Source organism: Mytilus californianus, unplaced genomic scaffold (genome assembly GCF_021869535.1).
Source record: "Mytilus californianus isolate M0D057914Y unplaced genomic scaffold, xbMytCali1.0.p SCAF_8, whole genome shotgun sequence".
In the NCBI taxonomy this organism is placed as follows: domain Eukaryota; kingdom Metazoa; phylum Mollusca; class Bivalvia; order Mytilida; family Mytilidae; genus Mytilus; species Mytilus californianus.
In genome coordinates, this window is record NW_026262734.1 from 44,429,968 (window position 1) to 44,444,770 (window position 14,803).

Below are 14,803 nucleotides of genomic sequence, written 5' to 3' on the forward strand. Positions count from 1 at the left end.
TTTTAAAATGTCTGATGTTAAAGTTTGACACCGGAAAATGGCATATGACGTCATACTGGCATGTGCAAAAGACTAGATCAACGATTCGCGGAATTTATAATTTAACACAATGAGAGTATTGACAATAAGAGAAATAGGTTTAACAACTTGTGAGAATTGGATATCGCTTGATATCAACTCTCGTTATTTATTTTAAATAGTAATAATAAAATCGCCGAAGGCTCGTTTATTATTATTTTGAAATTAAATAACTCGAGTTGATATAAGGTGATATCCAATTCTTACTCGTTATGAAGCCTATAATTATCTCCTCCTTATCGAGATTCGAACATTCGTAAACTACTGTTGCCTTATTTTTTCAATCTTGTTTTTACTTTATAACATATTTAATATAATGGCTAGGTTTCAAGACCCCTCAACATTGAGAGCGGAATCCGTCAAATGGTCTCCCGCGAGTTCTATAATTTTCGTTATTGCTGTTGAAATTTTAGCATGTAGATTAAGACAAGATAAAAAATTTAAAGGTTTTCAAATTAAACTAGATAATAAAACCCATAATTTAAAGTTAAGCCAGCTTGCGGATGACACCACTTTATTTTTAAATTCAAAACAGGAAGTTTCATTAACTTTGAATATTATCGAAATTTTCGGATCACTTTCAGGCCTAAAGCTTAATCGAAATAAAACAGAGGGAATATGGCTCGGCAATTTAAAGTCCTGCAAAGATAAAGTTGAAAACATTAAGTGGACAAAAGAACCGATAAAAGTTTTGGGAATATACTTTGGACCTAATAGGAATGAGTGTAAAAAATTAAACTTGCAACGACAATACGAAAAATCTGAAAAAATAATTAAAGAAACTTAACTTTGTTAGGTAAGATAACTCTTGTTAAATCATTAATCCTACCGAATATCACTTATGTTGCATCATGAACCGAAATTGATAAAGAATACCTAGCAAAATTTAAAAAAATAATATATAGTTTTATATGGAACAATAAACCAGAAAAAGTTAAAAGAATTATAATAAGTAAAGAGTACCATGCTGGCGGCCTTAAAATGGTAGACATAGATAAATATATAGAAGCGATAAATATTAATTGGGTAAAAAAACTCGTTGACAACGACGACCAATCACCCAACTGGAAAGTCTTACCAAAATTTTACTTAGGTAAATTTGGACAAGAATTCCTTATATTTAAAATATAAATTAGATTAATAAACTAAAAGAAATAATTCCACAATTCTACTTAAAAATAATCATACGATGGATAAATCGGAAATCTGAAAAAGCATCAACCAAACAATTCCTTTTCGCTTGGAAAATAACTAAAACTCCGTTATGTAATATATGTAATGTCATTGAAGATTATGAATATTATTTTTTGACATGCAAATTTCTGAAATCATTTTGGAATCAAATAAATATATTCCCCGATAAACTTAAAATAGGACATCATATATTATCACTTGGAACACTTTTGTATGGATACAAAATAAACGATACACATTATTACAGTATTAATGATTTACTAACAATTATACTTTTACTGTATACAAAGGATATTATATATCCTAGCAAAAAAGAAAACAAGTTAATGTGTTTGAATTTTTTAAAAAGGAATTTCTTCAACATTACAAAATATTGATAAATAAAAAAGGCAAATGTGAAAACTTCTATAATTTGGTTAATTGCAGAACAAATTAATTTATCTTCTTAAACTGAAATTTATAATATACCATATTATCTTCTTTTATACATATTATTATTAGCTGAATTATTATATACATTGTGTACTAACAAATACTAACCTACTTTATATGCTATATACTAACGTTAACGAGGCCGGGATAGGGTATCGGTACTTTATGTGTCTCTAAAATGTAAACTTCAAAAAAATTATATACCAGAAAAAAAACCAAAAAAAAAAAACCCACACATTTTCATAGATTTAAGCTGTCTGACTCACATGTTCATAAACATGAAATAATGTTTCAATCAATCAAAAAATTAGATTAGATTCTCAACTATGTTTCTCTTTATCATGTAAAGATCCATTTTACTAATCATGTGACTAATAGAACGAGTAGTTGTGTTGTTGCAAATACATACTTTATAATCATAAAATAATATTGAAGATGAAGAAAAACAAGTCAGTGATAACTTTATTAAAGCTAAAATGAGTTGACCTGAAAAAATAAAGGCAATAGGAACTATATGTTTCATAGTTTACTGATGGAATTAAAAATAAATACTCTCTACGCCGGCTAGACCTATGCACATCTTGAACATGTTGAACTTAGAAATTAGGTTTTCTGTCGATTTCTAGAAAGTTTTGAAAGGCAAATAGGAAGGACTATGTCCTTTCGACCAGATTTACCATTCCTGTCATAATAATTTAATTTTGGATGTAACGCGTCTTCTGATTGGCTGACGTTGTTTTGTTTATCAGCTCATAGACATAATTTTGTCATGTGACCGTGACGTCATCGACGTTTTTTTCATGGTTTACTCCGGTTTAAAATGGAATTTAGAATTAAATTATAAGAAATGACTGTAATAGTTTTTCTGTCTATTCGAAATAACATAAAAAATGTGGTGCACACTTACGCACTACGCGGGTTATTCAGTGTACACCACATGTTTTATGTTATTTCTTCATAGACAGAAAAAATATTACAGTCATTCCTTAAATAAACTGTGTCTTTTCACAAAATCACCGTTGAAGTCATGTTACTAAAATAACCGAACAGTTGATCAATAATATTAGAAATGACGTAATTTAAAGAAAAGTAAATTAGTGACATTTATCCCCTACCACACTAACTGACCTAAAATTCCTCGAAAATTTAGCTATACATGTTAAAATTGAATGGCGAAGAATCTGTATCTCTAAGCACTTTAAATTTGTGTATAACAAATTTGTAAATACGATTACGTTTCCAGTTATATATTTATAAAAGTTTGTTGTTTCGATGTCCGTTGTATTAAATATTGAGAAAGTGGACATTGCGACTGCATTTTAATTATCATTAATGAAACAGAATAACTGTTTAATAAAACAAATGTATGACATGGGAAGTGACGATAATGAGATGTCACAATTATCAAAGCATCGAGAGGGAATTCCCAACTTAGAAAAAAAATACCGACGGAACAAATGTCCGAGCGGAGATGATTTATGCAAAAAGCACAGAAAGCATACAGCAACCTGATACAAGGGTCAAATAAATCTTAGTGCTAAACTTATACAGTTATAGAAAAAAATTCCCTTTCAACAGTTCAAGCAGCATGAAATGAAGCTCCATTTGGAAATTCCAATGTTAGAAAACGCGGAAACATAAGACAAATTTTTGACATTTGAGTTAGGTAAAATGAGTGAAATGTCGAAAAAAATGCCAAAAAAAGTCGAAAAACACGAAATATCTTATACGATCGTATATTGTTGACAAAAGTTAATAGATTAGAACAGGGTTTCAGCAATTTCCAGGCTTTAAATTCCTAAAGAAAAAAAGAAGTTTATGTATTTCTGCAATTTTTCAGACCAATTCTATACGCATGTTCAATTAAGTAAGAGATAACAAATAAGACTCCCGTCAAAATTGAAATTGGTCGATAAAACAATGCGTTTTGATCAAGTAGCAGAAAGATCCAACGGAATTAGGGAAATGGTTTTCCATCGGCGCAACAGAGTGTGGCCAGACGGAGTAAATGAGTTGAAATTCGTAATTCAGATTGAAACAGCCGAGTAATAAAAATGGAAAATGTGTAGATAATGAGTCATTGGATTATTTGCTAATGATGAATTGTTGAGATTAACCTTAGATGTTTTGATATATACTGTTTTGCGGTATCTCTTATATCAAACCAAGTTTATAAAAAGGTTTTCCAGTTCATGCAAGATTTATACATAGAAGGCCTAGTAAACCTAACCAATAACAATATTTCTGTTAAACCCAATAACGCGCCGTAAACAAGTGAGAGGTTTAGCAAGCTATAAAACCAGGTTTAATCCACCATTTTCTACGTAAGGAAATGCCTGTACCAAGTCAGGAATATGGCAGTTGATTTCCCTAAAAGGCTTCCGTAGAACTCCACGGAAAGTTCAAATCGGAAAGTCTCTTATAAAATGGCAAAATCAAAAGCTCAAACACATAAAACGAGTTGAAATCAACTGCCATATTCCTGACTTGGTACAGGCATTTCCTTACGTAGAAAATGGTGGATTAAACCTGGTTTAATAGCTTGCTAAACTACGGAAGCCTTTTAGGGCCATGCTAATTTACTTTTCACAATTCAATATAACAACTTATTAATTTGATATAACAGATTATCAATTTGATATAACAAATTATTCATTTAATATAACAAATTATTTATTTGATATAACAGATTATCAGTTTGATATAACAGATTATGATTATTTGATATAACAATTTATTAATTTGATATAACAAAAAAGGAAATTTGATATGTCAAATTACTTATGCATGGATTGGTGTTTTCCACCTTCTCTATTTGACATAAAGGATATATAAGTGAAACGCTAAAACTGTTTAGAGATATAGACCTTGTTTTGCATTGCTCATGATCTGAAATCATTAACCTATATATACAACGTTATTAAGCTGCTCAGATTATACACGTGTGGTCTGTTTTACAGAAATTGAAAGTCAACAATCATTCAAAATCTCAGGCATGTTTCTTTATTTTTAATAAAAAATTTCCAAATCAAAAATATATATTGAAACAAATTTATTTAAGACAAATGCAATGATGAATTGAAGGATGTTTAATAAATCCTTTCATGTTCCTATTGAAATTAATAAAGCAACATGCCAGGCTTTTTCAAGAAGGTGAATCATTTTTTTAATCCTTGCATGTTCCTATGTTCCTAGAAACACCAATATCTCAATAGAACTCTTCGTTTCCTTTTGAATTGAAAATATGCAATATAAATTGATCAAATGATCAAATAGACCAAATTGATCAAATGATCAAATAGACCCCCCTTTTCTCTGTTATACTTGTTTGTTCTAAGACACAAGGTCCCATATACAAAATTGAGAAAATAGTCCCGAAAACTGTCTCAAATAAAGGGAAAAGGAGAGGAGGGCGAGTTATAGAAACATTAAACCTGTAAATTGAGTTTTGAATATGCATTAGATATTTGTCACTGCACGTCAGATGAACAATCAATTAATACACGAAATGCGCCAGTTTGGGTTATGCAATGTTTAAATTAATCATTATTATGATAAAATTATACTATTGGTAGAGAAATTCACAATTTGTTCTTTCAAATAGATAATTTGTTATATCAAATTGATAATTTGTTATATCAAATTGATAATTTGTTATATCAAATTGATAATTTGTTATATCAAATTGATAATTTGTTATATCAAATTAATAATTTGTTATATCAAAATAGAAAATCTGTTATATCAAATTGATAATCTGTTATATCAAATTAATAATCTGTTATATCAAATCAATAATCTGTTATATCAAATTAATAGCCCTAAAAGGCTTCCGTAGAGTTCGGTATTTTTGTTATTTTACCTTTTTCTTCAGGATGACTATAGTTCCAAAATGGTCCGTGTATATTTGCGTCCATTCGTTTTTCGTTTTGAAATATCAAAAACAAAAAGCAAAAAACGAGAGTGCTTTCATTTTTCGTTTTTGATTTCTCAAAAACCAAAATGACAAACAAAGGTGTTTTCGTTTTTCGTTTTTGAGTGATTTTTCGAAAACCAAAACGGAAAACTAAAGAGTTTTCATTTTCGTTTTTGATTTTTCAAAAACCGAAATGAAAAACAAAAGTGTTGTCGTTTTTCGTTTTTGATTTCACTAAAGAAGAAAAAAATCGACATTTGGATTCATTTTATGTATTTTGTTCTATTTAATTCTCTTTTAACGTTGTTCAATGTTATCTTTTCCTTTTTTAGCCATTGATATTATAATATGCTAAAGAAGAAGACCGTACTGTGACCTATAATGGTTTACTTTTATAAATTTTGACTTGGATGGAGAGTTGTCTCATTGGCACTCATACCACATCTAATCACCCCTGTAATTACCCCGGTGTATTTTCTACTTAATGTAGACAGAATAGACTGCCTGACTTATGAATTTAACTAAGGTGATGAATGAATCAAAGACTTTCAAATCTCTTTGTTTTTATCTATAATAAAAAAAATAGAATTATTATATTTAAATATCAAATGAATAACAAATTTAAATAATACAATGAAATATTATATAAAGATGGTTAAAACAAAATGATTGATTACAACATCACGTTTACAAGGGAGGTTACTACTTATCTGATAAGAAAACTAGCCCTGTCGTTAAATTATTGCACATCGGCTATCATATCAATAGTAGTTAAATCGGAGATAATGTTGACGAATGGAAAAGACTTTATCAATCTGAACAATAAAGATGCATGATCTTTACTTTTAAGTTTTGAAAGGTAAGTAATCTAAGATGATTAGAATTGATGACCTAGGGCCATCTGTCAGTATTACACGAACATTCACGACGATATTCTGTTGTTTTTTTTATTGTTACATCCCAGCTCCTTTGTTCTACCAGGGGTGATCTGAGCCGGATCATCCCAACCAGATCACCCAAGTTTGAGTTCCATTGTTTTGCATGCTTTCCTTTGTTTTGTAACATTTTGGCGGGAATGCCTAATCCACAATAAAACTTATTATTATTTATTTATTGAGAAAAGACACACTTTCAAAATTTATGTAGAAAAAATACATTATGCTGAGAATCGAACTCAAGACCTTTAGCATATCAACCCACGACCCATACCCCTACACCAGGACGACTGGATATCAACTCTCAGTAATTTAACATTTTTGAAGTAAGCAAGATATTTTCATAAGTGGAGCGAGTTGGCAGACCGTTATTCAGTGGGATTTTAACCCTTTTCATAAATAAGGCGAGTTGCCAGACTGATTATTCAATGGCATTTTACCCTTTTTCATAAGTGGGGCGAGTTGGGAAACAAGAGTGGGGCGATTTTTTAGAAAGTGGCGATTTAGTGTGGGCCGATTGGCCAGTGGGGCGAGTTGACATGGTTTCATATTTTAACATCGTGTTCGTGGGTCATAAAGGGTATATATTATATAGTAATATATAAAGTATATTATAATGGTTGTGTGGCGTTCTAAACTAGATTTTATGAATTGTTAATGGTTTTTCGTCTAATCTAAAACAGCTAGGATGTAAAATAGTTATCCAATTCGGACATGGTGTGTCAGTATAAGATCACCCTCTGGCCTCCGGCCATCGGGGTGATCTTACACTGACACACCGCGTCCTCATGGGATAACTATTACAGATCGTTTGATTGAAAAACTCCGCAAATTCACAATTCAAATTGGGGATTAGCATTCAATCATTTTGCCATTCGGGGCCTATTCGTGATGAGTTTTACTCATTTGTGAAGGCTATATAGTGACCTATACTAGAGGGTTTTGATACCATAATACCATAAAATAATTTCTATAAGAATCGGACCATACTAATCTACATAAGTCTTGTCAAAACTTACATGATCTTACATCGTGATTAGGTGCCGTGTTTGTTTTCTTTGATCACATTGATGACTTAATATCTCCTTAGTCAAGCTATGTCCTTGTGTATTATTAGAGTGACAATAACGTGTCATATTTAATTGCAATATAAACAGTGAAATTAAATTGTGTTATTTGCATGGGCAAAATTAGTGTCGAACATCGTCTACGTTTGAAAATTGTTTGGTCGCCATTTTTTTATACGTAACTTCGAAATTTTATCAAAACAAAAATCATGTATCCACTTTATAAAAAAAAAAAAAATATTTGATTCTATGCTGCTTTAAGGTAAGACAAAACTGAAAACGCATGCATCCAACAGTTTTTTTATTTTCATCGTAAAAATATTACAATATATATTTTCACAAGTCGACCTATGCTGTCAACATGGTCAATGTAAACAATGCATGGTTGATGCATATGAATCTTTGTTTTGAGTGCGAGAGACTGTTTCTAATAAATATATTAAATTAAAGGTGAAATAAGAAATTTCTAAAAACAATAAGACACACTTTAATAAATATTTTCACAAATTACTTTTTAATTAATTGCTAAATGAATACATGTCGTGTCTTTGTTTACTACCGACATCGGCCGCCATTTTCAAAATATTGTTAACGAAAGCCAAAATGTAAACTTTTCAATCAAATTTTGAAGCAAAAAGTTTGTTACCTAAACTGATTTGGGTTTCGATTTCATTTAAATGAATGTGTTGTCGATCTTTTTAGGGGTTGGAAGGATATTATTAACAAATAATAAGTAGAGAAAATTTTTCATATAAGAAGGTCCCATTGCAATTTTATTGAGTTTTAACGAAGAAGTCAACGGAGGCTGTGTGGTTATGTCACCTCCATTTTCAAACTTAATTTGAAGCAAGAAATCATATTTCTGAACTGAAACTTAAAACATTTTTAATTGTAAAAATGAAATTACTATAAAACGCGGGGTTGGAAGGTAAAATACACAATGTAACAAAAAAGTTATGGTCGTTTAATCTATGTAGCCCGTTCATTTTCATTGATAATCAATCGGCCATTAATAATATACAACTGAATTGTAAAAGTCACGTGATGACCGCGATAGTTGGATATGAGTAGATTGTTATTGGTAATCATACGTTTTCTCTTTATTTTTATGCCTATCGATTAAGACATGAGCTTCAATAATTTGCCAGCATATGGTTACTTAAAGGGAAAATCCGATATTAATTAATTTATATTCCCTATAATAACGGAGAAAATCGAGTATTTGTAACTTTTTTGGTTGACATACTTCATTGGGTCGTGACGTTTTAACCCGATTTCGTGAATGCTGGGAAATAATAAAATCAGATTTTTTCCGCAAATATTTTTGAAGACAAATTATTTACTGATATTGAACTGAAAATATTTTTCATTTTTATTTACCTTATAATAATAAATTCATTTCAACGCAAAGTTTGTGTGAGTAGAATGCGTCTGTTATTTCGGAAAGGCATTGTATATTTCTCGAACAGATGAGCATTATGTACAACAATTCGTTTATATTACCTGAGGGCAATTAAGCCTCAAGCGTACGCTTATACAGGTGTGAATTTGTTGTTATTTTAAACCAACAGATTAACAGAAATAGCCGGATTGGCGAGTTTAATTGATTGATTGTTGGTGTTTTAACGCCCCTTTTAAGTGCCACTTTTGCGCTATTTGGTGGCGGTCAGTTTTTATACGCCCGTCAAAATTTTATGGTATACTAATGTCCGGCGTCCGTCTGTCTGTCTGTCAGGCGTAAACATGTCGCACCGTAACTTGAGAACAACTTATCCAAATTTCATGAAACTTAATATAGTTGTTTCTTATGATGGTAAAACGATCTGTATACTTTTTGGTGAAAATGAGATTAAAAATTTTTGAGTTACGGGACTTTGTAACTAAAACAGGAGTGTTTTTTTTCACATGTCGCGCCGAATCTCAAAAATTATTTATGATTATTGCTCAAAACTTTACACACTTCTTAGTTATATTAATCTAAAGATCTGTATACTTTTTTGTGATGATTCAAAATTTTATTTTAAGTTATTTATTTTTGAGAGAGGTGAAGTAAAAAAGGAAAATTTTTCAGTTATATTCTCAGCAATTAACATATAGATTCAAATATGAAGAATAATTATAAAAGAATAAAATTAATGCTATATTTCCCCAAATTTAATAGAGGGAAACCATTGCACATGTGTTTAATTTAGTTTACCAGAATTCTTTAACTTGTATTTTGATGTATACGTAATAAAATTGAAATAGCAAATAACCTGAAGATTATTTCTCGGGGGAATTATTTTTTTGAAAAGAATGCAGATTATCATTTCTTTCATAAAAGGATCAGCATGCAGAAGAAACTTGGGCTAATTAATTAGCTGTTGAACAAGTTAACTCGAGATCAAAGGAGACTAATTTTTCTCATCAAATAAAATTTTATCCACACAGTGGTTTGGTGGGTGTACATTCAACATGGTTATTCAAAAAATGATATACTTTTGTATGCAGAACGAAAACTTTTAGGGAATTTGTAGTATCAATGTCTCGTGGTCGTATCTCTGTCAACGATCATTGGTTAATGCCTGCATGCTGTACTAAAATATACGTTACTATTCGTCTAAGGTTCGAAGTTGTTAAACGAATTTGAATAATGATATTTATGTGCAAACAGAAGGATCTGAAATTTATATGTTTTATGTGAAAAAAATACCGAGTACGGGGCGGGTTGTATGACACAAAGTCAGCAAAAGCCTACCCGAATTATAAATCATAGCATAAAAATATAGTAGATATGCCAATACACATAATTAACAGCGCATGGTGATGTTTCATAGCCTGACCGGTTTCGGTCCAAAACGGACCTTCATCAGAGGCAGAATGGTGGATTAATGTTAGCACCCTATTTATATAGATACGGTAACCGGCAGTTCAGTTAACCGGCGGTTCAATTAACCGGCGGTTCAACATTTTTTTGGATCGGTTGGAAGTACACTAGTGTCTTCTTGAAATGTAGCGGTCAGAAAATTAGTCAGAGAAACTACTCCAATTAATTATACCTGACTCACAACGACAGAAAGCTATAAGATATTTTCATTTTATCCTAACAATAGGCCATTTTGGCATGGAAAACATCTTAGACAGAATACAACAAAAGTTGCTATTGGCCTTTAATGAAACATACAATACATAGAGAAGTGCAACAATTGTGCAGCTCAAACGCAACAGGAAGCCTGAAAAGCCCCTACGGCATATGTCCTTACGATTGAGCCTACGTTTCAAGCTACTAATGATATACTTGGTCGACTCTCAACATTTTAAAACAAAAATTAATTTATATGTCCTATCTAATCTGTTTACTAAGTGAACAGAAGCGTAATTATTCTTTCCACTGATTAATAAGAACAAACAGCCGTTAAAACTCTCATAATAGAATTCAAAAGCCGATTTGGGTCACCTCTTCAGACATACTAACCGAGAGCAAAATGCCAAACAAAGAGAATCTAATGTAGGACAACCTATATTACTGCATGAATAAACCAGAAAACCTGGCGTTCAAAGTTATTGCCTCAAATGTAAAGGGAGTTTTGAGGAAAAAATGAATAATCTGATGTACATGTTGAAAATGTCTCTACGCAACAAGCAAAAGTTTACCATATAAACTAAGAATATATTACGTTAGCTGAAGATGGCAAAAAACTTTCGGAATGTTGTGGTCTTCAATTCTCCTCAACGTTCAGCGTCTGACGAACACAATTACAGCCTGGAATCTTTGTTTGTCTTTTATCGTACAAAGGACAAAATCCATCAACCTGGTTCACAATTTGAAATCCTGTGACATCCAGACTTAATGAATTCGTGTTTATATAGAGTTGAATAATTGGATTGGTCATCTTAGATATTCGGTTAGAGGCTTTACTCAAAGAAAAAGGACACATGTGTATACATTTTGACATATTGGAAAGAAATAAAGTTATCTCCCTTGTTTATCAGTCTAATTATCGTATGCCAATTATGTCCTAGCCTCATTTTTCTCAGATGCTCCGTGGATTTACTGCCACTATACCTAAGAGTAGAAGTGCCTTTGTATAACATTAATAAGATTTATTAACCATTGACCAATTTTCAGTTAAAAATACTTATGTAAAAAATGATGAGAAGGAAAACAAAACATAAGCAAAACCATGATGCCAATCCTAGGTATTATCATGATTACAGTAGTACTTATTTAAAATGATGATATTTTTCATAAATACTATTACTACTATTACCTGATAAAAACTCAACCTCATAAAAACAGATAAAAAATATATGACTGTTCCATCCTTATAAATACCCTATGATCACTTAAACTTATCATTATAGTTCCATTTCTTTCAGAATGGGACAATTGAATCAGGAATCAAAACGAAAGAGACAATCCTGGGCAACCGACGTGGCTAACCATCCAAGTTACTCTGACCAAAGTGGTACACAAAACACAAGTAAATCAACTATTGAATCAGCGGATAGTGAGTGCCACATAAATGAGTCTAGTATTCAGCTTGATGAGGCATCTTCCGGTATATGCAGCGAGGAATTTGACCAATTGTTACCGTTAGTCGTCACTCTCCACAGCATTCAGATGAACACAGAAGCACCCCCTATTGCCATATTTGTGGTAAGAAACTCGAAACCCATTTGGTTATGGGTGGAAATAGATCCAGTTATCAAAACGGATGACAGATACAATGCTGCTTTTATAAGACAAGCTACTGCTGCATGTCATGCAGACGTCTCCATTATGTCACAAACTAGAATACCAATCGATGGCGACTTTGATAAAATACAGCGAGAATGTGCAAAAACCCTTAGCATCCCCCCTGACTTTATAACCAGAATTGACAAAATCCCTCCACCAGTACCCCGAAGAAAACAGTGACCAAACTAAAAAAACAAATTTACATAGCTCCAATAAAAGTAGAAACACAACCAGTAAATCAAACAAGCCATAAACCTCTATACAATCCAAACGTTCCGCCACTGCAAAACCAGAACTCTCTACTCACTATTAAGCCAACCAGCCCGATGATTACCAACCAGTCATCCAAACCATCATCAACAAACAAACAAATCTCCCATACAGACAGAGCAAATACTTGACTAAAAAAACACAAACCAGTCAGTCATCTAGTTATCTCAACGTGAAGCACAAACATCCACTTAAAAACTGTCAATGAAGGAGGAAACATCCAGTCGGTAAAAGTCCGAAAAATCTTAAAGCCTATGTGTCATACCAGAAGGACTTGCAAGTGTACCATAATTTAGAGACCATCTTGTGCAACATATTCTGAATGGTCAACAAGGGATTGAAAAAACATTAAAACTGATTGTGAAATATTGGCCTTGGAATTTGACGATTCCTCGAAAAACATGCTACAGAAAACTTTAAAAACATGAATAGAGTTGACTTCTTAGTCAAATACAAAATTGATAGAACTTTTATTTTACTAGGGAATCCATTTTGTTTCTGCCTGTATATAGTATGCCGACTTTCTGACTTCGTGTATAAGATTCAGCAGAATTTCTTTTTTCATGAGAGATTGTAATATAGCTAGACATTTACTCTTCTTTAACAAACTACAAATTAACACGAAAACAACAACATTGTACAAATGAACTGTAACTGAAAAAACAACCTACAATGGAAAATATTAGTAGCTATAGTAATATTAACATATACTGCTCATATTATGACATGTACAGCTTTTACTGTTTTTCTATTTTGTTTTGCAAGTGCCCATTCCACTTGTTGACCAAACTCGTTCCACTTTATAAGATATGTCCAAAGATTGTAAGGTGTCTAGTACAAATATTCATATGAAATATTGATTCAACCAATCATAAGTCAAGAAAGTGGTTGAAACATTTTTTTATGACATTTCATAGTTCTCAATTATGGTTCTCCGTATCCTGTAAAGAGCCATTTAACTGGTCACGTGACCGTTAGAGGAAATAAAGTTTAGTTTTTTGCAATTAAATAGTTTATAGTTATAAAGTAATATTCCAGAAAAACGAACCAAGTTCTTGTTTTTTAAATAATTTAATTAAACTCGGACAATTAAAAAAAGGAAAGTCAAGAGTAATTTTATTTATAATCATTTTTACTGCTTGAATATAAAATGAATATTCGTGTCGTCTGCTACACCTACTCACTGCTAAAACTTTGAAATATTTCTAGAAATTTGATTTTCTGCCTATTTCTTTAATGTTTAATTAAAAAAAAAGGCCTTTCTACTTGAAAATAAATAAACAGGAATTTTTGCGTATATTTTATTTTATTTTCTTAATGTCTCGTTTTATCAGGTTAGGAACCTCGTTTTACCTGATAAAATTTTCGTTGGTCATTAGGAATTCAATACCAGATTTCTAATATTTTAATAGTTTTTAAGAAGTGCAAAAGTGTTAAAATAATGGCGGATAACTTACATTAGGTCAAGTCTAAGAATCTGCTTAACCCGACCACGAATATACATTATCAGGTTTACTATCCCAACCTTATTTTGTTTCTTAACACAAAAACACTACTGCAGTTACAGAATAAGCAAACAATTTAATTTAAGTAAATTAAGGATACTAGAAATTATATTATTTTAAGAAAAGTTAAGTAGAGGCAGTTATCCCTCATATAAGTGAGTGACTTAATATTTCTCGGAAGTTGAAAAAATTCTATGAATATAATATTGAATAGACGTCAGAATTTATATATATATATGTGTAAAAAAATATTTTATACATTTACAATTTGTGTTTGAAATGTCAACAAGAACTATAGATGTACATCACTTGCTATCCATTTGTCTTCGACAATTATTTGGCCAGTTGCAGTGGTCTGTTTTAATATGTGTGTCCTTTATGGAATTTGGCGATGTTTCGTTAACAAAACTACACTTCACGTTTAGCTCGTCTTTATGTTTTAATTGAATTTATATGATCAACTAGAAATACTGCTTAAATAAATACCCCCCCCCCCCCAAAAAAAACAAAAAAAAAAACCAAAAAATAAAACAAACAAACAAAAAACAAAAACAAAAACAAAAACAACATCAAATAAAAAACAAAAAACTTGCAAAAAAGTGGTTCCCAATGACAGCAGACATGAAGTGGGTGTAAACAATTATAGGCAATCGTACGGCATTCAACAATGAGAAAACCCCAGTTCC

The 14,803-nt window shown here is 31.4% G+C and overlaps 1 protein-coding gene across 1 annotated transcript in view; it reads left to right on the forward strand.

The window, feature by feature from the left end:
* LOC127712370 (uncharacterized) overlaps nt 1-14,617 on the forward strand; it is a 36,945-nt gene extending 22,328 nt beyond the window's left edge. The window contains exon 6 of the mRNA XM_052218761.1: nt 11,982-14,617. Within this exon, the coding sequence (XP_052074721.1) occupies nt 11,982-12,522 (541 nt within the window). The 3' untranslated portion in view covers nt 12,523-14,617. The remainder of the gene's footprint in view (nt 1-11,981) is intronic.
* The last annotated feature ends 186 nt before the right edge of the window (nt 14,618-14,803 follow it).